Below are 27,331 nucleotides of genomic sequence, written 5' to 3'. Positions count from 1 at the left end.
TTGATCTTGTGGAGGAAAGTATGTAGATGATCGGAGGCTTGCAACTGTTGGCTCGTACTCAGTCTTCCTGATATGTGATCAATGAAGCGAGCTGGGTATAAGATTATGCTTTCTAAGTATCTTTTGCTTGGACTTTTTCTAATAATGGATCTAACACTTGTCTTTGCTGATTTTTTCAGGTGAGTAGGATGGAGATGGTTGATTCCACTAGAAGATCTTTGGAGGAAAGGATCAGGAACCTTGAACTTGAGAACCGTTAGCATGATCCTCAATTCTATGCAAGTCAAGAGGGAAATACCAAAGGTGGCTCCTCTAGAGGTGGGTCGAGGAGATCTTCATGCAGGTAGACCCGAAGTCCCAATGATGTTTGATTTGTATTTTAAATTTTTCCTGCAAAACAAAAAGAAGTGCTACTTAGGCAATCTAGTATTAATTTCCATTTTTAGCTCTTTGTCTTTGGAAATGACTTTGATCATGTGGAAACTTTAAATGAGACAAGTTTAGAACTCACTTGATAAGGTCTTGTAGTACCAATTTAAACTTATCTTGATTGGCTCTGATGGAACTTGCACTTATTTTAATGAGGCGGAGCCGAATACCCCTAGTTTAGGAATGAATGCATGACTTTTGGAAATCTTGAAATCTTGGTTTTTTTTCTTTTTAAATGAAAAGATGATGATGATGGTCCCTCTTTCTTTTTTATTTTTTTTAGAAAATGAATGAGGCATGGTCGAATGCCCCTAGTTTGGGATGTAAACTCATGATCTTTGAAAAACCTTAATTTGATCTTTTTTTTTTTTTTTTGAAAATAGTGATGCAAATGATTATTTTTTATTTATAATTTTTTTTTTTTGAAAATAGATGAGTAAGGCATGTCTGAATGCCCCAGTTTAAACAATTTTTTTTTTCTCGAGTGTTTAACAAGGTAAAAAACAGACCTAAAAAATGTATGAGAACGCAAAACAGTGCAAATGAGCTTTAATAGGGCTGAGTGCCGAATGGCACTTTGTCATGCCACCAAGCTTAAACCGTGGTGGGCCGACTCCTCATGTTTTTCTAATGCATGTTTTGCGTTCTCAGGTTTTTTGAAAAATATTTTCTTCATTTGTGACCATGATACACTTTCCTACTCCGCTACAAACTCTTTGAAACTTATTTAAACCTGATTAACAACTGAAGTAGCTTACATTAGTGATCTTTCTAGCAACAAATCTTTGCATCAAGGTTAGCAAAACACAATAATCACAAGCAAAAGTCATCAATGGCTAGCAATCAAAATTTTTCTCATTCAATAATTCATGATATCAACAAATTGGATTGCAACTTTGATTTTAGTACCAAGACCAATTTTATGGCCTATAAACTAGAGGGAATTAAGGCTTTGAGGAACATCAAAATCAAATGGGACTTCATGCTACTGTAAAATTCTAGAATCCTAAAGATCACGTGTTTTGGGTTAAAACTGCTAAACTCTGCCCCACAATTGAAGAATTTTCCGCTATTTTGGGCTACGATCCAAGCAAGAAATTCGTTGCAGTTTCCTGTGATCCCAAGCATAGGGAATCTTTGTTTGATGCTCTTGGTCTTCCTACTTCCATTACCAGTAGTATGGTTGAAGGACATATGGTGAATCTTTGTGTAATTCTTTCAAGGCTAATTAACAAATGCCCTTATGCAGTGACTGACAATATGTAGAAAATTTTTGGCTTAGCTCTATACTTTGTGGGAAAATTTTTGCTTTGCTCTAGAAGGCATGGTTTTGCGAATGCTTGAGTCATAAGTGTTATGAGTCAAATTAAGGATGGTGATAATCCTGTTTCTCTAATCTTGGCAGAAACTCTTCTAGGACTGGACTCTATATTTGATGGTGGAGAGTCTCAAAATTTCCTTGGGAGTCCCTTGACTTTGTAGATATGGCTGATGGAACGACTGGATATGATTACCAGGCCTATAGCTGGTAATTTTAGTCCTAGTAGTCCAGTGCCTCAATTCGATGGAATTGCTATTGGTGGAAGTGCCCACCCCCTTTGTTGCAGTCTCCGAGATCAGATCATATTTTCCTAGTTGAATTAAGGGAAGAGACTTTCTACAAAGCTAACAGACTCTTGAGGCAATTCCAATATGTGCAAGGAATACCTAGTGGAAAAAGAAGAAAACCTTTCACTCCTATGGACACAAATCTTACTTCTATAAGGGACATGCTGTTGGGCTTGGAGATGGATGACCAACTGGATCAGTCTTTTGTCAAGGTTCACTTTCATAGGATAACTACAGAATACTCTAACTGGTTGGTGGACAAGATTGCTGACAAAGAAGCTGACATTGTTGCTATGAGAAAGCAGTTTCTTAGAGACAATTGGGAAAAATGCGATGATGACCACTATGAATTTAAAAGAATGGACAAAGATGACAAGGTGTCTATCACAGAAGAAATCAATGTTCCACCAAAAGAGAAAAGACTGAAGACAAAATGACCTCCTTATTTTTGGCTTTGAACGTGTTTATTTTAAAAGTTGATGTGAAACTCTTATGTTTAGGAATTAGTTAGGAGTTGCAGGTTAAGAATTCTGTTTAAGGTTTTCAGGGTTTGGTTTTTTGGATTTGGTTTAGAGCTTAGGTTCTTAGGGTTTGGGTATTTTGGATTTTGTGTACTGACATGGTTTAATGGAATGGTTGGATTTTGGGGGAAAAAAAAAAAACTCTTTTGCTTTATGAGCCAATGGTGGGTTTGGGAAAGATGTGACCGGACCAACGCATAGTTGCCTACGTACCCCTTTTGTAGAAGGATCAAATCATCACGTAGTTCATTTATTTTTATTTGCCTTAACTTTTGCTTAGGCCGCCCTTTCCAGTTTTCAACCTAGCAGGCTCTCTAAAGATCAAAGAAGAAGTAGAGAAACAGTACAATGTGGGATTCCTGAGGGTGGTCAACTATCCAAAATGGTTAGTTAATGTGGTTCTGATACCAAAAAATGATGGCAATGTCAAAATGTGTGTAGATTTTCGAGATTTGAATAAGACCAACCCGAAAGATAACTTTCCATTGCCTCACATTGACGTCCTAGTTGACAACACAATAGGTCATGCTTTGATATCGTTTATGGACAGATTTTCAAGATATAATCAAATTAAGATGGCTTTAGAAAATATGGAGAAAACTTCCTTTATTACACTATGGGGGACGTGCTATAAGGTCATGTCATTTGGCCTTAAAAATGCTGGTGCAACTTACCAACGTGCAGCCACTACTTTACTGCATGATTTGATCCACAAAGAAGTAAAGGTTTATGTTGATGACATGATAGTGAAGTCCAAAGAACATGAAGGGCACATACCAGCTTTAAGGAAGTTCTTTGAAAGAATCTGATTCTACAACCTGCGGTTGAATCCAAAGAAGTTCACTTTCAGAGTCACATCCAGAAAACTGTTAGGGTTTATGGTAAGCCAGAGGGGAATAGAAGTTGATCCTGAGAAAATCAAGGCAATTGTAGAAATGAAGCCTCCAAGAACTAAAAAGGAGATCCGAGGATTTCTAGGGAGGATACAGTACATCAGCAGGTTCATAGCCCAACTCACTATGACATATGAACCAATCTTCCGATTGCTCAAGAAGGAGGTCCCAACAGTGTGGAATGAACAATGCCAAGAAGCCTTTGAAAAGATCAAAAACTATCTGATGAAGCCACCAATACTTGTCCCACCAGTTCTTAAAAAGCCATTGTTATTGTATCATACTACTATAGATACAGCAATGGGAGCTCTACTTGCTCAATACCTAGAGGAGATTAGAAAGGAGAATGCGATATACTACATCAGCAAGAAGATGTTGCCTTATGAAGAAAACTATTCACCAATAGAGAAGACATGTGTAGCGCTTGTATGGGCAACCCGTAAACTCAGACATTATATGCTTGCCTACAAGGTTTTGTTGATTGCAAGAATTGATCCTTTGAAGTACTTAATGGAAAAACCTGTGCAAGATGGAAAGACTGCTAAATAGGTTTTGCTTCTGTCAAAATTTGATATTAAGTATGTGACTCAGAAATCTGTGAAGGAGAGAGTAATTGCCAATCACCTAGCCTATTGTTCACCAGAAGACGCTGAAGAGATCCAAGGAGACTTTCCGGATGAAGACATCATGGGGATTGAAGTAGAATCGTGGAAGATGTATTTTGATGGAGTAATAAATCAAAATGGAAGTGAAATTGGAGTTCTCTTAATCTCTCCAAAAGAGACACACATTCCATTTTTTTGGCAGACTTAACTTTCCTGCCACCAATAATGCCACTGAATATAAAACTTGCATCATGGGCTTACAAGCAATCCTAGGCCTTGGAGTAAGAGAACTAGAGGTATAAGGGTACTCAGCATTAATAATCTCTTAGATACAAAATAAGTGGAAGATCAAAGAAGAAAGGCTAATGCCTTATCATCAATGTCTTTAGAAGTGGGCATCAAAATTCAACAAGATTCAATATCAGTATGTGTCGAGAATGCAGAAACAAATTGTAGATGCTTTAGAGCATTCTCATCAGGTGTGCCAAATGTCAAATATTTGGCATTTGGCACACCAAACACCAAAAACAGCCCCTCATGAGATGTGCTAAATGTCTCAAAATTATGAGACATGCTACAGTACACTCTCAAATATGAGAGCGTACGGACAACAATACTATAATTCTTTAGATTATTTTATTCACCTTTCTCTCTCCTCCCAACACATCTCTCTTCGTCTGCAACACAGCTCTCTCTCTCTCTCCTCTTTGGTCTCCATCTCTCTGTTGCTCCCTATTTCTTTCTCACTTTCATTTTTTTTATCTCTCCATCTCTCTGTCTCTGCGCCTCTTTCTCTCTCTGTTTTTTTTCCTGTCACTATCTCTCTCTTTCTTTTCCTATCATGAAGAAGGCAATTCCGATCTGAAGTAGAGCTCACCGATTGAAGCTCACTAATCTGAACCTCTGCTCACCGATCTGAACCTCTGCTCGCCCAGAGGCAGTCGCCGATCTTTGCTCGTCGTCCTCCACAGTCACCATTCTTTGCTCATCGTCCTCCACAGTCGCCGTTCTTTGCTTGTCGTCCTCCATAGCTCTCGCCGCCGATGGTTGGTTGAGTTTGGTCATTGATTGATCTGTTAGGTTGGGGTTTTATTGAAGATTTTGAGTTTTTTTTTTTTTTTTTTTTTTTTTTTTTTGAGGTTTTTGGATTTGGAATTTGTTGGAGGATCCGGTGATTGTGGTTGTAGGTTGTGGCGGTGGTTGTAGCAGTGGTTGTTGTTGTGGTGGTGGTTGTTGGACCCAGTGGCGATTGCCACTGGCTGTGCATTTGTATATTTGCTGGGTTTTGGATAAATATATTATTTTAATGGGTAGGAAATATTATTTTAATGTATAGAATTGAAGAATAAAACATCTGATAAATGAGATATTGTAAAATGATGTACTAAAATGATAAAGTAGGTTTTTGGTGTGTTAAAATGACATTTTTTATAAGAGAGCTGATGAGAATGCTCTTAGCAACCATGGCACCCATGATGGATGGGCCAAAGGAAGATGAAGCTAGATTGATATTGTTGGAACAAAAAGAACCAGCCTACTGCATGACAATAGAAAAAGATGAGGAAAGGAATGGACAAGGTGAATGGTATTCAGACATCCTACAATATCTCAAGGATGGGACATACCTAAAGTCTGCAGACAAGAATGATCAATTAGCCATCCGGAGGTTGTCTACTAATTATATTATTTGTGGTGAACGGCTTTACAGAAGATCATATAACGGAATTCATCTCCTTTGCATAACCGCCAAGGAAGCACAGCAAATAACTGAAGAGGTTCATGAGTCAAGCTATGAGCCACATATGAATGGACACATACTGTCAAGGAAGATAATGAGACAATATTTTTGACTTGGAGATTTTGAGCTACTTAGGGGAACTACTGTGGTATTGCTGCACTACCTATTAGGCATTGGCTTTTGTTTATTTGTTGTACTATAAATTCATTGTATAGCATTTCTTTGGTTCAAAAATTTATTTGTCTTTTTTACATGGAAATCAATATCAATTTTATTTGCATTACATTCTGATTTTAGTTGCTTAGGTTCTGCCTCTCTGTTAAGTTGATATATATTGAGATTGAGTAGTGTATATTGTTATTTTTTGATTGAGTAATGAGTAATTATGGTATAAGTACGAGTTGGAATCTGTTTTTGACAGCTTGCTAAATAAAATAAAATAAAAGTTTGTATTTGCTTGAAATCTTGAATATGTTGATGTATTGATATTATTAAAAAAAAATAAAATTAAATAAATAAATAAATAAAAGTTTTTTTAATATTTCAAACCAACTGCCAAAAAGGGCACCGCTATAGGTCGGAAAACCGACTCTAGGCGGTGTACATCAGTTCCAATTATGTAAAAACTGATCCCTATTGATTCGGTGATAAATTTGGGAAAAAACCATACCAATCAAACCATGCACACTTACGAGTCTCATGATTGTTAAATTTTAATCTTCATTTGGATGATTTAAGGTCATCTCTATTCGAGGTGTGTCACACTCACGCTACCTCATTTTTCCCTTATTATTCGAGTTTAGAGAAGAAAAAAAATATTATTATTTCTTTGCCCATCTTTCAGTAAGAAAAATCAAATATATGAAGAAGTCAGGGCTTGGTTGCTACAGCCAACTCAAAAAAAGTACGGAAAGCGGTTAATATATGAATCAATGTATGATGCCCACTTTTTTTCTTTTCTTTTCTTTTTTTGAAAAAAAGAAATTGATCTAAGGTTATTACATTCGAGACATCTCTCCATGCTCAATACATATATACAAAACGGAAGAAGAAGAAGGAAAGCTCACCCTAAACCAAATGCAGACTGAAGGATTCAATTAATGACTTCTTATTATCCTGCCAATTTGCAAATAACAAATGCATTATTATACATGCAACGTTAATATTATTGATTGTAGATAGGATAGGAGTATAAATAATATAATAATTTAATAAATAGAGAAATTGAGATATATCTTGCCTTCCCAACCGAGACAGCTCAGGCTCTACCATTAGCATATCTTGCAGTGGTTTTACATTCATTTCACTGGAACTGGAACTGAAACATATAAATAATAATGAGGAAATTTCAAGCACGTTTTATATATTCAATTTTTTCTATATTGGGAAAGACAATAGATAATATAACAGTAAATATGCTCCTTTCTTAAGGAAGAAAAGAAAAGAATTATTTGCATCATATAAGAGTGATTGTGTCCGCCTAAGGTTATAACCTTATTCAATATTATTAATATTATATCATATTTCAAAAATTTAACCATTGAATTGAGTGTTCTTTATACTCTTAATACACATGTCAAATTTTATGACAATTGAATATTATTTGTTATATAATCTATAAGATTATATTTTATATATAATTTTAAATTACAAAAATTTGCAATTTAAAAAATTTATTGATGACATAGTTATTGATCGTTAATTTTCTAGAAATTTTACAAGTATGAAAGATATAAGAAGAAAATGTAATCCAATGGTGGATTTGTCAAAATTAACTTCTAATAAAAAGATATTGAATAAGGTTGTAACCTTAAGGTACAACTAATTTTGTAGCTAAACTTTGTTCAGAATGTAATTACACCAACAACCCAATGTTTCAGCATCTAACTCTGTACAATCATATAATAATCCCATGAAAAGTAAAATGCAGTCGGAACAAATTGTTCCAACCCGAAATTATGCTGATTGTAAGAAAACTCAATGCTTTAACTCACTCCCTATTTATGCTTTTTGAAAACCCCAAACCAGTCAGTTTGGTCATTGTGTATGAATCATCATTTCATGAATCTGATTGAAGAGAGATCCTACATCAGAGACCCCCAACATGATTGTAATCATTAATCTAAAAGATTTTTTCTATAACTGCAGAGACATTTTCACAAGCAAGACAAGTTATCGAATGTTAGGTAACATGATAGGGACAAGACATTTTCACAACCAATTTTATAGTTAAACTTTATCCATAATGTAATTAGACCAATAACCCAATGTTTCAGCATCAAACTCTATACAATCATATAATAATCCCATGAAAAGTAAAATGCAGTCGGAACAAATTGTTCCAACCCGAAATTATGCTGATTTTAAGAGGACTCAATGCTTTAACTCACTCCCCATTTACGATTTTTGAAAACCCCAAACCAGTCAGTTTGGTCATTGTGTATGAATCATCATTTCTTGAATCTGATTAAAGAGAGATCCTACATCAGATACACCCAACATGATTGTAATCATTAATCTAAAAGATTTTTTCTGTAACTGCAGAGATGTTTTCACAAGCAAGACAAGTTATTGAATGTTAGGTAACATGATAGGGATAAGAATATTTTAAAAAATTTGCATTTGAAAAGTTATGTAGCCAGATTGGTTTCTCTTATTCAAGTGATTGCTGATCCAATCATCTGAAAAACATATGAGAAAAATTTACTCAATTTTTCGTCATCCAGAACTCCTTACTTACTCATGCAATAAGTTAGCAGATAAATAAAATTGACAATGCATCCTTATCTCCTCCATGAGAGGAATGCAAGTTTCCTGGAAAATCCAGAATATCATTAATGTAATTTAAAAGGTTGGAACCTCATCCTATTAAACTATTTATTCCAACTTCATACTTTCTGTGATGAGATCCATTTAAAGGATGAGAATTGCTCACAAGAACTTAGTATAGTTACCACTTTCCCCAATTAATTTTTAGACTTCAGTATTTAGGGAACTCCATTAGAAGGGGTTACAGATTGTCCTAAAAATTCAGTCTTGTTTTCCTTTTCTTTTTTTTCTTTTTTTCTTTTTGTTAATTTCATTGAAAAATCCAAAAGTTCTGTTCTTCTTTCTTTCACTTTCTTAATAAGTAAGATACCTTCTGATTCCTCATCTTTGCAGTTATGGAAGCCTTTCGGTTTATTGTGTTTGATTCCTAGTTTTGCACTTAGGAAATATGCTAAACAGTATTCTTGTAAGTACAGTTATATAACATAAATAAAAAGGAGAAGGAAAAGAGAATATGAACTGGATACCCATAAATTTGATCAAGGGAAATAAGCCTGTGGTGAAGAGTGTAATCACTGCCAACATAAGTCACAATTAAGTTGCCAGCATCAGGGTGAGGCCAGCTCCTTGAAGTAGGAAACCGGAGTATAAACGTCCCGGGCTCTTGAAGGCCCCTCGGACCTTGAAGTGAAGATTCTGCTTCTTCTTTTGTTATGAATCCTTCTATCCATTTAGGTGAAGTAGAACTCCATAATGCATTAATCCAGTCTCTAGATAGCGTGAAAGCTACCGGGTATAACCAACACCACATCTTCTCAAAGTTCTCTTGGGCCAGATATTCTTGGCAACCAGCGATACTCCGCAGAAGCTCAAAGTCCTAAAATAAATAGAAAATCTGTAAATCTTTGAAGGCTGTTATTTTCATGTTATGACTTTACACTGACAATCAATCAAGGACTTTCTTCAGCAAACAAAAGCAATTTCTGGCTTTTATCAATTTAAATTCACATATAAGATAATGTTCTGACTTATGATTGACATTTTTCAGTTCCCCCAAGTAGAAGATTGCCTGAATGTTCAATAACAGAAACTAAGTGTCATTATGAGTCCTGAAAATTTGAAAGCATCAGGTCCTACAGTAAACTAGAGGCCAAATCATCTTTAAAACATAAACCATAAATGTACAACACTTCAAGTTCATGTAAAACAAGAACATTATAATCATTTTCTACTGTTTTTCGTAGTTGAAGCTTTCTCACTAAATTTAATGTTCAATACCATTGCAAATTTTGATAGTGTCATAATTAGCAGGATGTGTTTGTCACCAATCCTTCAACTCAATCTTATGATACGATTGATATACATGTCTATACAACTTTTCTATTAAGTTCCATTGACCAACAAACAAAAGGTAACCAAACTCAAGATAAAATACTAGAGAGGACAAACAATGACATTCAGTCGAGCTAAGGACATTCACAGAAATATGTTCATGCTTCATCGTTCATGATTACACTTACTGTCACCAAAAAATAATGAGCAAAGGCTACTTGCAACAAGCTCAAACCAGGTTGCTTAAAAATCAAAGAATCTTGAGAATTAAATGGAGATGAGCTTGCAAACTCAAATATCACATAACCCTCCAGTTGCAAACCAATCCATTTTTAAGATGAGCACATGAACTAGAGCCAGTGTGATTTAGTACAAAACACTCTCAAAGGATTATACCGGAAAACAAAAAATGTAAAATAGAAATAAACCTAAATGTCAACAATTAGGCGTTGGAAAAACTCCATTGTAATTTTAATCATCATAAACTAGTCTCTATTAAACATATTGATTAAGGAGGTGACTAAGAGAATGATTTTGTATAGGATAATATGAAATAGAAGAATACATGTTGTCAACCCTGATTAGTTTGTTAAGAATTCATATTTTTGGCAATAAGGTTTTGTTGTTGTATAAATGTGTCATCATTGGAGTACAATAAGGCACTTATATAAATTACTAGGACTAAACCGTAGTCTTAATTGACATGAAACTAATCTTGAGGGAAATTAAATAAAATGCTGATAAACTAATTAGCTAATAAGACCTAAAATAAAATCCAATGAATCATTACTAAAAATACAAATGACTTAAAAATTAAATAAAAACAAAATTTTCTTCACCCACCCTACATCAAGAGCCCGTTTAGTGTGTGTGTGTGTGTATATACATATTTATACTTTTTTTTTTTTTTTTAAGTAACATAAGAAATTTTATTAAGAAAAAAAGCCAACCAAGTACACTGGAAATGTACAATAATGGCACAAATCAAGAACCCGGATTACAATGATCAATAAGATCAGGTAGGGACAAATGAACAAGATGGCAGAACTAAACTCCAATCGAGGAAAGTATGGAAATAGAAAGATTTTATGTCAAGAATAGACCGTTCACAATCCTCAAAACATCTAGCATTTCGCTCCCGCCATAAGCACCAAAACAAACATTGTATATACTAAATTACCAATTCTCTCAAAAGCTTAAACTATTAGAAAATAATAAATTTAATCATTTAACCATAGTTCTAACACTCTCTCTCACGTGTAGGCCTAAACTCCCCTTAATAAGTGGGGCTTAACATGTGGGACTTTTTACATTTTAAATGGGAGGTAGAGTAAAACCAAAGATAAAACTTAGAATCTCCTGCTCTGATACCATGTTAAGCTACCAATTCTCTCAAAAGTTTAAACTATTAGGAAATAATGAATTTAATCACTTAACCACAAAATATATAAGGAGAAGACTTTCCAGTTATAAACCAGTCCATTTCTAAGATGCATGAAGAATGCTGACCATGTCACTTCACAAAAGAAGAAGCAAGAAAATGAACTGCACTGACTCCATGTTACAAAAGAGCAAAACCGAATTTTTTTACCCTCTAGAACACAGCATTTTAACAAAAACTGATCAATCTTGTTGAAAAGTCACTATATGTAGCACTAGTAAATTCATTGTGAGTGCGTGCGTGCACATGTTAAGACATATATACAGGTGGTATATCCTATAATTTTTTATTTTTTTTATTTTTATAAAGTATCTTTGGGATTGAATATGTTATGGATTTTTTAAAAAAAAATAAAAATTAAGATATTTTCCTCATCAATATCCCCAAAACTTCTCAATCCCTTACATGTTTGGACAATCAATCAAATAAATTCCCAATCAGGTGAGCTTCATTTTTTTTATTGGTAAAAGTTACATGTACCCAATGGGTCTTGAACTCACAACCTCACCCTTCACGCCTAGAACTTATAAGGGAGGAAGTGCCAGTTGAGCAAGCTCATTGGCTAGCCACATGTGCTTAATATTAAAAAAATCATGAAAATACATTGTGAGAGACAAAGGGGGTGGGGAAGGAAGGATAAGAAAAAGAAGAAGAAGAAACCTGTTGTGTGAGAGATCTAGAACTGCAATGAGCAATCTTCATAAAGTATTCTTCAATTTCAAAAACCGCATTCTCCCAACGAATGTAGTGGTTGTTTTGTGAAATCAAACTCCAAGCTTTTGTTCCTTCCTCTATCAATCTCTTTGCAATGCTAATTTGGTGCCTGAGAAAAGGATGTTACAAAATATAGATCTGGCAAGAGCTTGCAGTGGGTTGTAGCGGCCACTTGCTTTATCCAAAAATAAGCCCATTGGTATGGGAGAAGTCTTACCCAATACATAGGTCAGAAATAAAAACATATGAAATGGTGCAAAGAATAACAAAGAATACATATAAATCCCTGGGTAAATTTGGACTTTGGCATAAGTTAGCTTCCTCAACTGAAAATAAGTGTTTGCTCCAACCTCTAGGGGAAAACATGCACTTGTGCATCATTCAAATGAAACATGTTTACATAAGGTTTATAATACACTTGTATTATTCAAGTAAAAGAAGCAGCAGAAACTAGAAAACATTTACATAGTGCAGGAGCATGAAATGCTTGGTACTTCCATAGTCTCATCTTACTTATCAAAAAACTTCCAAAGTTCTTTTTTCTTAAATACTTTTGTTCATTATATAGCCCTCCCAGTCTCAAATCACAAGAAGATGGAGCAAATTTTTGATCTTTTTACTATCATAACAGCAGATACATGAAATGTAAGGTAAAACGTAAACATGACAGCATAATTGTGATTTGAAAATTACACAGAAAACCTATGCCAGGAAAAAACCAGTGAGGTAGTAGTCAAACTTAAAGAGCATCCTTAATAAAGATGTCAGCAGACCTCTCTATCACTAAAAGAATCGACAAAAAATCATCATGCCATATTACAATAATGCCCACTTGAACTACAATAAGAATACAGTCACTAACAAAAGAGCATTTCTTGATGAAGATGCCAGCAGGTATTTCATTAAAAAAGGTGACCACAAATCATCAAGCCAGATGGGATATTAAGATATGCTCACTTAAACTTCAATGTGAATACATTCACTGATAAAAGCATAGCATTTGTATATTAACTACCTGTGGTGTGAACATCCCGAATACAGAGACACCTGATGAGCGAATTCTGAAAGCTCATTGTCAGAAGCAGACATAGCAATCTCCTTGAGCATAAAAGACCTCTCAGTTAAGGCTGAGAGAGAGTATTTGAAAATGGTAACGTCTGATATTGGGCTTTTTCCACTTGAAATACTCTTAAAAGGTGAATTTCTTTCTTCAGTACTCTCAGAATCAGAAAGCGAGTCATCTGCTTCTTCAAGGTTTTCAGGTCTCCCCTCCAAACTCCTCCCGAACTCATTCTCAACCTTTAAAGATACATGAGAATTATGAAAATAAAGTTGATTAATCAAAGAAAATGTTTCTAGAACCTAGCATATAAGAATGAGAAGGGGAGCTGGGATCTAGCTTTTGCTAAAAAATACAAAAAGTATCATAAATAAAACCTATGTGCTAGGATAGAAATTGAAGCTCCATCTCCCATGTGACAGACCACAAAATTTTAGATCACTCTCAATAATTATATTAATCATCTTCTTCATTTCTGTTCCAATATATAGGTATTCTAAAAGAATTAAAAAGTTCCAGTTTCCTCCCTATCCTACAACTGATAGAACATAATTTTATGTTCTCAAATAAACAAATTCTTGTTTTTAAAAAAACATTAAAAAAAAAAAAAAAAAAAAAAAAAAAAAAAAAAAACTATAACTGTTGAAGAAGGAAAGAGAACAATAATAGCAGAAAGAATGAGCAAGAAAAATCTTAGATACCCGCCCTCAGACTATTCATTACTTATGTAGGAGAGGTGGTTACAATGGGATAGGGAATGTTATTAATGGTGACAGCTGGTAGGTAAATTTAACCACATGAATATTACAGACACTTCTAGAAGAGCACCACTCATACAACACATGAGTACAACCCATATTATATCTCTAATTCTCTAACAATAACCTTGAAATAAAATTAATACATGTTATAGGAATAATGGATAAAGCTCCATGACATCTTAAATAGATCATGAAAGAATATGATGAAGTGAAAAGGTGTCAAATTATGTGGATTTTATTAGATTGGGTTGTTTGAGTGTGCATGCATGTGTTGGGTCCCGTATTTATTAGGTGAATCTTCGGTTTATAAGTGATTATGAAGAGCCCCAATTGTAACTTGAGTAGTCATTTTAGGGTAAAAACGCATATGTAGCTTGCGCTTTCCTCTGTTTGTTAGAAATATGATGAAAATACACTTTTGGTCCCTGCATTTTGGGCCGATTCTTGTTTTGGTCCCTATTTTTTAGTTGCATCTACCTGAGTCCCTAAAAATGAAAAACCATGTCCATTTTGCCATCAACCTACTAATAGAAAATTCATACATGGCAAACAAAGTGCATAGGTGGCATGATAGATGCTGATGTGGCCAAGTATGGAGCTTACGTGGTAATTAAAATAATATTTAAGATGCCACATCAGCATTTTATTTTATTAAAAAAACCACTTCAAAAAATTAATAAACAAGTAATGAAATAATTTTTTTTTTTTTTTAAAACTTATATATATTATTTATTTTTTTTGGAAGAACATTGTTCTTCTTCCCCTTCTTCCCTAGAACATGAACTTCATGCTTCATGTTCTCCCCCAAATCAAGACAAACCCAACTCAACTGGCCAACCCACTCATAATCAATCTCAGCAAATTTTAATACATTCAGCATTGAAACCTCTAGTAAATCAAACCCATAAAGCCAAGAAATAAACCCATTATCCCAGAAATTTTATTGGGAAAAAACACAAAAGAAGCCCAATAAAACACACAAATCCACATCCAAAAAAAAAAACCACAAACAAACCTAGAACATCAAGGGCAAAATCTCCATAATTATTACAATTTATCAACACACCAGAATAGAAAATTTGCCATAACCAAATACTCCTTCACATTCATCCATACAAGGTTCATAAATCCAAGACCCACAACCTGTAAACACGAAAACATACTCACCATCCTTGACCCAAATCCGCCATCAACAACACTACCCCGCCAATCAAACCCATTTCCCAAAACAAAAATGCAAGCTTAGAAAGAAAGCCATCACTGGGTTTCAGCCATGGGTTTAGAGAGAGAGAGTTAGTTTTTCACCAATGGGTCTAGAGAGAGATAAAGTTTGAACCACTACCAGTTGAGAGAGAGAGAAGCTGTTCATGGTGGCTTACTTGGCACACGGAGAAGCCAAAGAAGAAGTAGAGAAGCCGAAGTTGAAGAGGGGTTCAGAGGTTCCTTCCCCTCAATATGCTCCAAACTAGCCTCATCTCAATCTCTCTCTCTCTCTCTAAACCCAAGTCATGGTTCAATGGTTTAATCTTAAAAATAAAAAAAAAATTAAAAATAAAATTGTTTAAATTAAAAACAATTTTTGATTTAAGATTAAAAAAATTCATTTAATTAAATTTTTAAAAATTAGAAATTCAGAATTTTGTTTTTAATTTTTGTGATTTTTTTATTTATTTAAATGCTAACATTGCTTTTTTAAAAAATTAAATAAAATTTATTATTATTATTTTATTAGCCACAACAACATCTAACATGCCACCTGTGCACTCTGTTTGCCACGTACGAATTGACAACAGGGAAAATGGACATGGTTTTTCGTTTTCAGGCAGGCGTGACTAAAAAGTAAGGACCAAAACAAGAATCGGCAAATGTAGAGACCAAAAGTGCATTTTCGCCTAGAAATAATACATAGCTAACTTGGTAATGCCGTTTTGTTTGAGGATACCGCAAGAAAATGTGGGCTCTAACGAGGGCATGAGGAATATAAGTGGGGGAGATTGTGATAACCCAAATTGTGTGGATTGGATTTTTTGAATATGTGTTGTATGGTCATGTGTTGAGTCCCACATCGGGAGTGTACTAGGTGGATCTTGGGTTTATAAGTAATTACAAGGGGCCTCAATTGCAACTTGACTAGTCCTTTTGGAGCGTAAGCAGAGGAATGGCTAGCGCTTCCTCAGGTTGTTACAAATTCATCTTTAATTCCCATGAATTGAAATCAAAAAGAATTGTTAGATGACATTCTTGCAAAAAGACACCATTTACAGTTTCAATGTTTTTTTATGGATTCACTTTGATGGACTGGGCTAAAGTGAAAGAAACTTGATTATGAAATTTTTGGAAACTTTGTTGAGCACAAACTCGAATGAATCATACAAGTACTTTTTGTGTGGATGTTAGTTCAATCACATAAGATACAGTACTCATTCAGAGATAACTATGAAGGTTTACCAGATCAAAGATATACTATCAGTTCCTGTAAGGAAACTAGAGAGTACTCTTAAAGAAAATTAATCTACTTCCAGAATAGATTGTGTGAATAAATATTAATAAGTGGGGAAGAAAAAATAAGCACAAAAAACAAAAACAAGATGATTTTAGTAGTTAGCTCAACTCAAATGTCTTGCCTGCTATTCCTGTTCAACCACTTCTGATTTGTTTCCTGAGTTGGTTAGTTTTTAGGGATTTTCTCTTATCATATGATCTAGCACACATTAAAATACTAGGGCCTTTGAGAGATTTTTACCCTGAGAGAGAATATGCTTTTTTGCATTATAAAGAAACACTTACTTGAAATCTCACTTATCAGATTCCATTGTGGCAATTTCTATTTCTATCATACAAAATAGAATAGAATCCAAGTGAAATTGCGATTGGATGTATTCATTAAAAATAATTTTTTGCATTATAAAGACCTACAAATTTGAGAGACACTACCATAAAATTTATCTTATAGAGTGAAGTTTTCGGCCATCTTAGCCCATAGACATTGCCCCAAAGTTGAATAACATTATCTTGTGTTGATATATGTTATGTGCATGTTTACCTTTTATTTTCAACTATTCAGTGCCACTGTAACCCCAGATTTTGGATCCCTTAGAGCTCTTTACTTTGAATTTGAATGCTTAATTACTCTATTGCTCAAAAGAAAATAAAAGAATACCCACTGTCATGTTTCACTTAGTGCGTGCACACACACACACACACACACATATATATATCAAGAGAGAGAGAGTATGCTTTCATAACTACAGAATTCAAAGTATGAATCAGGAAGATCTGCAATTCCAAAAGGGCATCCAGGATAGCAAAACAGTAAGGTGTTATGATGTGCAGTAAAAGCAGGTTTAAGCCAGGAGTGATTTTAATGATTCATCGTAGCAACTATAAATACATAGAAAGGGGAAAAGGTCAGGAGTCCCTGAAAATGGCAAGCTATGATTATTTAGTACTTACATGGACTTGGTAATGAGAATTGACTACAAGTATTGTTTTAGGTGTCAGATTATTTGAATCTCCAAATCTTGGGATACATGGACACTTAAGTACTTGTGGAACAATATATATAAAGTAATATATGAATTATGGGATGCAAGTTGGTATGACACAAACATTGGAAAATACATTTGAAAAAGAAATTTATTACAATTATCTGAGTAACTTCTAGGAAACTATGAATACTCAGCAAAAAAATTAAGAATTTGTATATCTTTTCCTCTGTTGAGAAGACAGGTCCGGTATGTATGCAATAACTTTTCCCTTCTTGTTTTATTTTATTACTTATATTTCCATTTGGCTGAAGCATCTAATCATTAAGATTGTTGGACAGATATAGCCAAAACTTTATAATGTCAAGTTCTGTAAGAGTATTTGCATACCATGAGCTTTCCATGTAGCAATAACACCATATTTTGCATGGTAAACATTCTAGCTAATTTTTTTTTTTTTTTTTGATGGGGGGGGGGGGGGGGGGGGGGGGGGGGAACCACTTTTAATGCCACAACATTTTTCTCTTCAATTAGTCTCTGATGCTCTACCAGGAAATGTTTAGTAAGTAAAATAACTAAACATAGGAGAGAGAGAGTACCCAGTAATACCTGATTAACTGTCCAGGGATGAGAGTTGCATTCCTCATCAGGTCTCTTCAAGTTAGGATCAGTCTCAAAGGTTGTAGATAGTTTATAATGTCCAGACCTAACCCGCTTTGATGATGAATAGGGTCTTGCTTCATATATGGAGCTGTGCTCAAGTTCTAAGGACCCTTCATCCACTCTAGATGACTGAGATATATTAACAGGATGGAAGGTAGAAGTTGATCTTTTCCACATCAGAGAGGACCCTCGAGCATTACGGCCCCGTGATATACAACGAATTGGAGGTGAGAATGCCTCAAAGAAAGGATAACTTCCACTTTTCAACATGTGAAATCTGATACGGAAAAGTCTATTATCACACTTGGATGAAAGCTGAAATTAAAAAGAAAAAGAAGTCATTGAAAAGTTCCAGCAGTACACCACAACAACTGGCATGCACATAAATCTAAGACAAAATCTAATCTCTGATTAAGAGGAAAACTGGAATGTTTTTTCTATGTGTTTTCCTTTAACAAGAAAGGAACCGTTTCTGTTGTGTCATGCTCACAAATGTTAATTTAAGGTAACATTATCACCAAAGTCATTCAATAATATGAAATATTACTTGGCTTCCTGATAGAAGATATCCTTCTCAACACTAATAGGTATAGATATTTCAACTTTTCCAGTATATTGACACATAGGCTCTTGCATGGGCTCCATATGCAAATGTGTGACTTCATCTCTTTACAATTAGGTACCCACAAGTTAAACCAGTTACTTTGGGACCATGCATACTTATATAGACTACTAAAACTAAACCCTAATTCTCATTGACTCAGCAAACCCTAATTCTAATTGACTTGGGAAATTAAATAAAATACTAACCTAATTAACTACTGATACCTAAAATAAAAATCTACATGACCAATAAAAATACAATTGACTTCCAAGATTACATGAACTAAATTTAAATAAATATTTCTTTGCGCTTCCCAAATCAGTTACCCACAATTGTGAATGATGATTTTCCCTTCATATCAAACCACTTCTTTACAAGCAACCTCAGCTTCATTGTGTAGAATATGAAAAGTGGAACTCAATGTATGAGTTTCTCAGTTTCCAACTAAACCATTAGAAGAGAGTGATTGAGTTTTGATACCAAATAAAGCATTAAGGACCGAGGAGCCATTAAAGCATGAGGTAGTAATGTGGTACCCCATGTACACGTCACACATTTTGATTGAAGAACCAGCTGAGTACAAAAAACCGTAAGTCCAAGAATTTTTTTTTCTTTTTCAGGTAAGGAGTTCAAGCATAAAGTTCAAACTACCCTTTTTTTAATTGCTGTTAATTTCCTTACGTGTTTTTAAATTGTTTTATGTTATGTTAACTTGAATGTGCATACTTTTTTCTTATGTAGAACAACATAAAACTGTTGGATAATGTTTAAATTCTATACTTGGAATAATGTTTTTAGCTTATTAAGCTGCTTCACGTATGTAACTACATTTCGACAGTACATATTCTTTCCTGTCATTAAACTCAAAATGCTACAAAATGATTGATGAACCAGGAATGGAACATTCATTCAACTGGATAAAAACAAAACAATGCTGAAACAGTATTAACAACCAAGTTTTCCATGCAGACAAGCAAGTTGCTTATATATCTTCCTACCAGTTCTAGGGAAGAAAAACATTCTTAACACAAGAGGTGCTACAAGCAACATTTCACATACCTGAGATATCTTGAGCTTGAAGGATGCACGTCCCTGCAACATTTTACTTGGTCTTTCACAAGAAGCATATTCAATTCCGTCATAGCTAGCCAAAAGAGGAGCTTCTGCATCGGTTGTGTTCTCCACAAGTGCCCCATTATCAGCATATAAAAGTGAAGCAACAACCTGTTAAGAGAAGCAATTTGTAAATACAAAAACCAAATTACTGTCAAAACCAACATAGAATAGTTGTGATTAATTGTATGATATGCAAAAGCCAAAGATATAAACCTCAACATCCTTATTTACAGGCTGGCCTGAGGCATTCAATAAAACAACATCCAGAGAAAAGTTCCGGCGACACGATGCCTGTAAACAGAGGCAATATAGATTAGAAGAAATCCGAAATAAAAGTAGATCATTACTTGAGAATAGACAATAACTTGTACAACATTGTGCTAGAAAGAGCATTTAAGAGAAGACAAAATCCTTTGACTTAGAAATAAGAATATACGCTATAAAGAGAGGAAACTTGTTGAATTTAAATAAATATAGAAATTTATTATATGACATATGTAAGTAAGTGATATAATAATGGTTCATCACTTTTTAACAGCTTAAGCTTTTGTGATAATTTATCATGATATCAAAGTAAGGTAGTCCTAAATTAGAACCCTGTCTCCACTACACTTCCTATTTCAAAAAGTTAAAATTTCCATGTGTTAGACCCCACATATTAAGGAAGATTCTAGACCCACACATGATGGGATTGTTAGAAAAATGGTTAAATGAATAAATTCACTCTTTCTTAACCGCTTAAGCTTTTGGGCCAAGTGGTACTTCATCAATTTGATTAGAATTTTATTAGCAACTTTACACATGCATCCAATGAATAATTAATATAACATAAAGAGATACATTTTAAACCAAAAGGCCTAAGCACAATAGGTATGTGCTTAATTATGTTATATTAACCATTCATTTTTCTCATTATTATTTAATGTGGGACTTTACTCATACATGTACACCCAAAAATCTTCCATTCACATGTGAGTCTCTACCTTTCTATGGGCTTCAAGATCTCTCTATGGGCCGTGAACAAGTCCTACTTGCTCCCCCTTACCTAATGGGCTTTTTCCTTCACTAGTGCATCATCCATGAGCCTCCACGTGTCAACTCCACATGTCTTTTATCCTCCATGAAAACCTCCCACCTCACCACTGTCTAGCACCATTGGCAATAATATTCCTTCGTTGAGCCTTTTTTCCAAGATCGTTTGGGTGGGCTTTATGGGCTTGCTTGGTGCAATATACCGTCCACACTCCAACAGCGAAAGGGACCCATCCCTACTCCATTTGCAAGAGGGCTCCAAGTGCACACACCCCGTTCTTGCTCCAACTGCAAAAGAAACCTCGATAACCTTGCCACCTTTTTGCCCCACACCATCATAGGCTCTAATACCACTTGTTAGGGGAGATAAACACCTTGGGGAGACTTCTTAAGTAGTTAATATAACATATAAAGATACATTTTAACCCAAAAGGCCTAAGGCTAATGAGTATGTGCTCAATTATGTTATATTACCCACCCAAAAGCCCAATGAGGATTCAACTATGTATCCTCAACAAATTAATCAACTAATTGGGATCGGCCATGTGTATTCTTCTATTCTATTGTAGCCTATCCAAAATGAAACTTTTTGTTACTTCCTTAATTAACATGTCCTTTTCTAGTACATCTACAAGTGTCAAAGCTACAATTCAACTAACACTTACTATTCCTATAATAATGGGATGGAGGGTGAGGTCTTGGATTCAAAATCCGCTAAAGTACATTTGCAACTTACCATACAAAACAAAAGGGAAAAAAATAACAAAAAAACAAACTACTTCTACTAGTACTATTTTAAGTCTTCCTCTAAATCAAATCATGCTCCTCACCAATGCATCAATTTCATATGACATCTTTCCCTATATTTTCACTTATCCATCTTAACTGTAAATTAGAGTTTCCTTTTATGCACAAAAACTACAAAATTACATCAATACAAGTGATGGATCTAGATAATGATGGTCATATAATTAAAATGCTATCCTGTATGCATCCTGTGTACTGCAATTGCACCCCCTTTTTGTGCTTTCTTAATGAAATTTATTACTTATCAAAATAATATATATATAATTAAAAGGAGGGACATGTCAAAGGCTCAAAGCTACAACATTGGAACACAGTAGAGGCAACTCATATGCAGAGGGAATTTTATGGATCAATTTGATAATAGCCTAACAACAGTCATAGAAGATGAAGTAGAGATGAACTTAAGAAGCATCACAACAGAGATACAGCAAGTTTATACATCATAAATTATACTTTAAAAGAAATTTTAAAGAAATATCCATAAATGACTCATTTCAAACAATGAAAGATGATGCATATGACAGGATAACCAAGCAACATATAACGTAAAAGATCTTTCTAACCTTGCCACCAACAATACTCCAAACACCATCATCACCTACTTCAATTTCAGAGGCAGATGAATTATCGATAGATAATTTTAGAGGCACATCCTGGCATCGCATATGGTATTTGTCAAGTAAAAAGCAAACATACATAATTGTAGGGATTAAAAAACTAAAGCTGTGGCGCACCTTTCCCCAGTGGTCCTTAATAGATAAAGCTGGAGGTAAGACTTCAACATTGTGGACATAACCCTGCAGACTGTCACAGTGTCCACCAATATTAGCCAAGGCTAACTTCCCAAAACTACTTGTGGGCGAATCTTTGTTAATCAAGGAAGACAGTGACTTCTCCCCCACAATCTCTCCATCAATATTGAGCCGAACAAAATCAGTAGAAACCTGAAAAATACACATCAAAATAATTATCTCAATATACTTCATAAGAAACACAGAATGTGTTCACAAATATTACTAGTGACATACACCTAAATTGCTTCATGGTGTACCTCGTGAAGGAATGCTCAGGAACAACCTTAAGCCAAAAGTGCAATCACATTGTGAGGCTTCAATCATTGAAAACAAACTCTCTCTCAATGCTTTTGTACTTCCACATTTTACAACTCTGATTTTCCTTTCTGACCATTGAGAGGTTTCTTCCTTCTCTCTCTCTCTCTCTCTCTCTCTTCTTATATTATTCTCTTCTTTATCTTGTTTTGTTTTCCATTTCATGTTCCTGTTTTCTCTATTATGTTCCTCTTTGATGGTGGGGTGAGGGGCATCTTATTCCTATTAAAACTTTCAGTCTATTACAACTTTTTTCCCAAATTTCAAATAATACATCAAGAATCACTCATTCCTTCTATTTATTAAATTTCCATATACAAACTATAGGTTTCTGTGGCTTTCCATGAATTTTAAGTTCCATGACATCTCTTTTTAGAAAAGGTATCCTACCTTAATTTTATTTCTTTCTCTTTTATGACAAAATGCTAAGCTAACAGGCCAAAGTATTTAATATTTTGGCTTTTTATTAGTTTGAACTCATTAGTGACCATCTTTTGCAAGTATGTGTAAAATGTACATATCCCTCCTACCAAACAATTACAATGAAGAATATTAATATCTTCTTTCCTCTCTTTTTTTCCATCCTTTCATTTTCTTTCATTCCACTTTTTTTTCCCAAAAAAAGCCTAAATCTTACATCAATTATGCATCAAAGATGAAAATTCATAAACTCCATAACGCGGACAACCTTAAGATCCAAACAAAAGAACAATTTTTTTTTTTAAGTTACAGAGATATATGATAGAGAAAAACAAATGTCAAAGAAATAAAATTAGCACAGCAATTAAGAACATGGATGAAGTAACACCAATACAGTTCAGCTCCCTTTATTCCTATTGGCAGGAAAAACAATGTAGAAAACTATTACAATGTGATATATACCCCCTAAAAAATAAGAATAACAACAAAAACAAAAAATATTGCATACCTCACATCCAACATGAATCCACTTTTCATAAGGAAACTCAATTTCCATGGATGCATGTGGAGCTTCAAGCCAGGAAGTGGAATTTTCAGGATCAGGAGCTTCTTTGTGCAAGAGAAGCAATGGCAGAAGCATCATTCTCTTTTTTTCATCTAGAACAAGAAAAGGAGCACTACCAACACTATCTGAGTGCACCTGCATACTAAAGGGAATGTTATCCACCAATCTATTGACAGAGTTTCAAAAAATATACATAAATATAAATATAAACTACAAGACTAACAATTACAAAAGACATTAGAAAGGTATTGTCATAGGTGAACAATGAGAACGAGAAACCTTAACCCTTAAAGAAAAAAACATCTCAAAACATTGAGAGTATGAAATAATTTTATAATGTTGCAGACTGACACAGTTTGTAAAGAACTCTCAGGCCTGATCCTCACTCATATTTTCCACTCCTTTTAACAGAGATCATCTTAAAATTTCAGAGGGTTATTCAGCTGCATACTAGTTGTTATAAACAGGTGGTTTGGAAAATTTTATAGGAATTAAAAGAACGTTTTCCAATGCTTGTCAAGTACTAATAAACTATAGTACCATGAAATAGATTGCACACTAATTTTCACACACACACACAAAACAGATAGAAATGAAAAGATATAGATTATCCTCCACGTGAGTATAAAAAATGTGATTCTACTCAGATATCTGATTTGATTCATTAATGGGAACAACATAGCATTGACTAACTGATACAAGGCATGGGTACATAAGTTAATTTGAGTAGGAGCAGCAATGAGTCCTACAATTAGTCCATACAAACAAAAAACATTGAAGAAGCATGTAACACAGCTGACCAATAAAATCACAAATTCCATTAATAAATGGAGTAAGAATAACGGTTAAATGATTAATTTCGTCATTTCCTAATAGTTTAAGCTTTTGAAACTATCAAAAAATTCCCTGAGATCAAACCCTATCCCCACTCTACCTCTCATTTAAAAGTTAAAAATCTCACATGTTGAGCCCCACTTATTAAGGGGGAGACTGGGCTTACATGTAAGGGGATTGTTAGAATAATAGGTAAATGATTAAATTCATTATTTTCATAACAGTTTAAATTTTAGGGAAAATCGGTAATATATCACATGAAAACACGCAAGATTTTGGACAATGTTCCACTCCAGCAGCTGATAATAGAGGTAACAAACTGCAAAAAATAAAAACCTTCAAACCCCAGTTGGGTATTTAATAAACGGGTACTATCTACAATAACCCTTTAACAAATTACACAAAAACGTGAAGAAACGACTAGTGATCATCAGAAAGAACCCAACCAAAAAAAAAACCCATCAATTGCACAAAAATGACAAACAACAATTTGGACTAAAAAAAAAAAAGTGAAGTAAGAAAATAGGCAGTTAAGAAAAGACCTGTTGAATGATTGTAGCAGGTAATGAAGTGGAGGAGCTGATGAGGTAAACCCAAAAGCAAAGAGAGAAAGTAGTCCCTTCTTCTTCCTCCTCAATTTCCACTCTAAAATCCTTCAAAAGCGAGTACTCTCTACTTTCTATATCATTAACCATGATTTTGATTTTCGATCTGATTAAAGATCAAACAAACCTCAACTCTCTAGACAAGAGTTGCCAAAAACCTTTCAACAAAAAATGAAATAAACCTTAAGCCCGCCAAACCCCAACTTCTCCCTCTCTCTCTCTCTCTCTCCGAAGAAGAGCTAAAATTAAAAACACAAGTGTTTGGTGACGGCTGTTAATTAACGGTTAATACTACTGTAATGCGTTCTGGTTTGTTTGGTTTTTTTTTTGTTTTTTTTTTTTTTTTTTATAATAATTGGGTTAGGATCTACTCCTTTGCGGGTTTTAAGTGAATTCTAAGATAATCCAGTCAATCACAGCCACCTCAGCTTTCCAAGTCCGATGGGAGAATTGATTTTACAAGTCATCCATTGAAAGAAACTATAGGATCTTTCTGTTAAAACCAAAAACTTATTTTCAAATTTAAAAAAATAAAAAAACAAAAACATTTTAACAATAACCACTTTGGACCCATTAAAAAAAAAAAAAAAAAACTAATAACCACTTTGAAAAAAAAAAAAAACAAAACAAAACAAATACTCATCCACGATGCTACAATCTGCAATGTTTATATGTTGTGGATTCCAGTTAACTCAATTAGTAAAGTCTTTAATAATTGAATAAGACACCTAGAGTTCAATTCCTGCCTACACCAAAAACCAATTGGTGTGTTGGTTTAATGATAATGAGTTATCATTAAGAGCGGATTAAAACTTTCTCCAAAAAAAAAAAAAAATACAATGTTCGTATGTTATGGTTTAAATAAATATTATAAGCTCTATGCTTTTATTATCAGAAAAATATATCAAAATTAATCATTAATATCATTTATTTATTTATTATATTTGTAAGGGGCTAAAAATGAGTTTCTGGCCCATCATAACTTGACCAAGAAGGGATTGCATTACCGCCCAATACAACTAATTTATAGAGATGGATACTTTAGATCAACTCCCATCGCGTTTGATAGTCCCAATTTAGTAATTTAGTAAAAAGGGAAATGACAAGAACAATTGTATAATTCAGGGGCTATATCTATAAGAACAAGAAAGATTCTTATGTAAATTTCTTCCTCAGGCTAGCCGAGGAGCAGAGGTTCTATTGATTGCAATTCTCGGATTTACAATGATAGCTTCCTCTTTTCTCTATAGCTTTTATTTCTCTCTCTACTTTTTCCAATCCCCTTCTTAGAGGAGCTTCCTTCCTTTATATAGTTGCTAGGATTGCATCCTAGCCTTCCACTTTGACTGCTATGAATCCTTACTTGGATACTTGTCTCATCATTGTCTTACTAGTGGTGGTAAAGTAAGTTGCAAGTTGTAAGGACACTGTTCAATGGCCATTCTACCGTTAAATGTGGCAGACTTATTTAGTACAATGCATTTAATGTGGAGGTGATGGCCCTTATCATGTTGGTTCTAGGGTGGGACCCCCATCTCCCAAGGGAAGTTTGCTCATTGGCCTCTTAGGATGGAATACTCCCCTCGGTTGTCTTGTCTGGGTTGGGCCCAATCTAATTAATAGTGAAGCCTAATTACCTCTTCGAGATGTTTTCATGCTACGTGCCTCTACTTCTCGGGTTCCTCCCTCCCATAATAGCCCCCTCGAAACCTCATTCATTTTGACATTCAATGGAGTAGGGTTTTGGTGTGGGATGGGGTGTTGGCACGTACGGGTTGTGTTCCCACGTGGAAGTGTCTTTTCAACTGCCCTAGGCACATTCCTGATGCTTCGAAAACTATAACGCTGTAATTAATGTCAAATGCGGCTATCTATCCCCTACGTTTTACTGCCAGATAAGGATCCTACGGCTCAAAATTCCCCTAGTAAATGAGCAGAAAAAATACCACCCCTTTTTCACCCCTATATAAAGGGAAGTGGAGGTCATTGCTCTCACTTTTAGATAATTTTACTCCCAACTCAAAAAAGCTATCCAAGGAACCCAACTTCATTCCTTTGTAAGTTCTTCCACCATTAGCGTAGTTGTTCTCCCTTTCTTTTATTCCCGTCTTCCCTCCCCTATTTTCTTTTTTACTGCTATGGGTAGGTTTGCTATCTTAGTTGACACCCCCAAGGCTAGGAAGGCCTTCAAGGCTAAGTACAACATTCCAATTGGTGTTA

The 27,331-nt window shown here is 34.6% G+C and overlaps 1 protein-coding gene across 1 annotated transcript; it reads right to left on the bottom strand.

Moving 5' to 3' along the window:
* Window positions 1-6,689: 6,689 nt before the first annotated feature.
* On the bottom strand, window positions 6,690-25,370 carry LOC126695177 (SH2 domain-containing protein B-like). The gene is made up of 12 exons (XM_050391832.1): window positions 25,049-25,370; window positions 23,616-23,807; window positions 22,313-22,522; window positions 22,142-22,231; window positions 19,953-20,030; window positions 19,683-19,847; window positions 17,966-18,334; window positions 13,066-13,349; window positions 11,997-12,159; window positions 9,091-9,440; window positions 7,035-7,112; window positions 6,690-6,910 (listed from the first exon to the last, which is right to left on the bottom strand). Exons 1-12 carry the CDS (start codon window positions 25,199-25,201, stop codon window positions 6,892-6,894), a joined length of 2,151 nt encoding a protein of 716 aa, XP_050247789.1. The 5' UTR covers window positions 25,202-25,370; the 3' UTR covers window positions 6,690-6,891.
* Between the last annotated feature and the right edge of the window lie 1,961 nt (window positions 25,371-27,331).

The sequence above is a fragment of the Quercus robur genome, chromosome 8 (genome assembly GCF_932294415.1).
Source record: "Quercus robur chromosome 8, dhQueRobu3.1, whole genome shotgun sequence".
Taxonomy (NCBI): domain Eukaryota; kingdom Viridiplantae; phylum Streptophyta; class Magnoliopsida; order Fagales; family Fagaceae; genus Quercus; species Quercus robur.
This window is presented reverse-complemented; position numbering and strand designations above follow the sequence as displayed.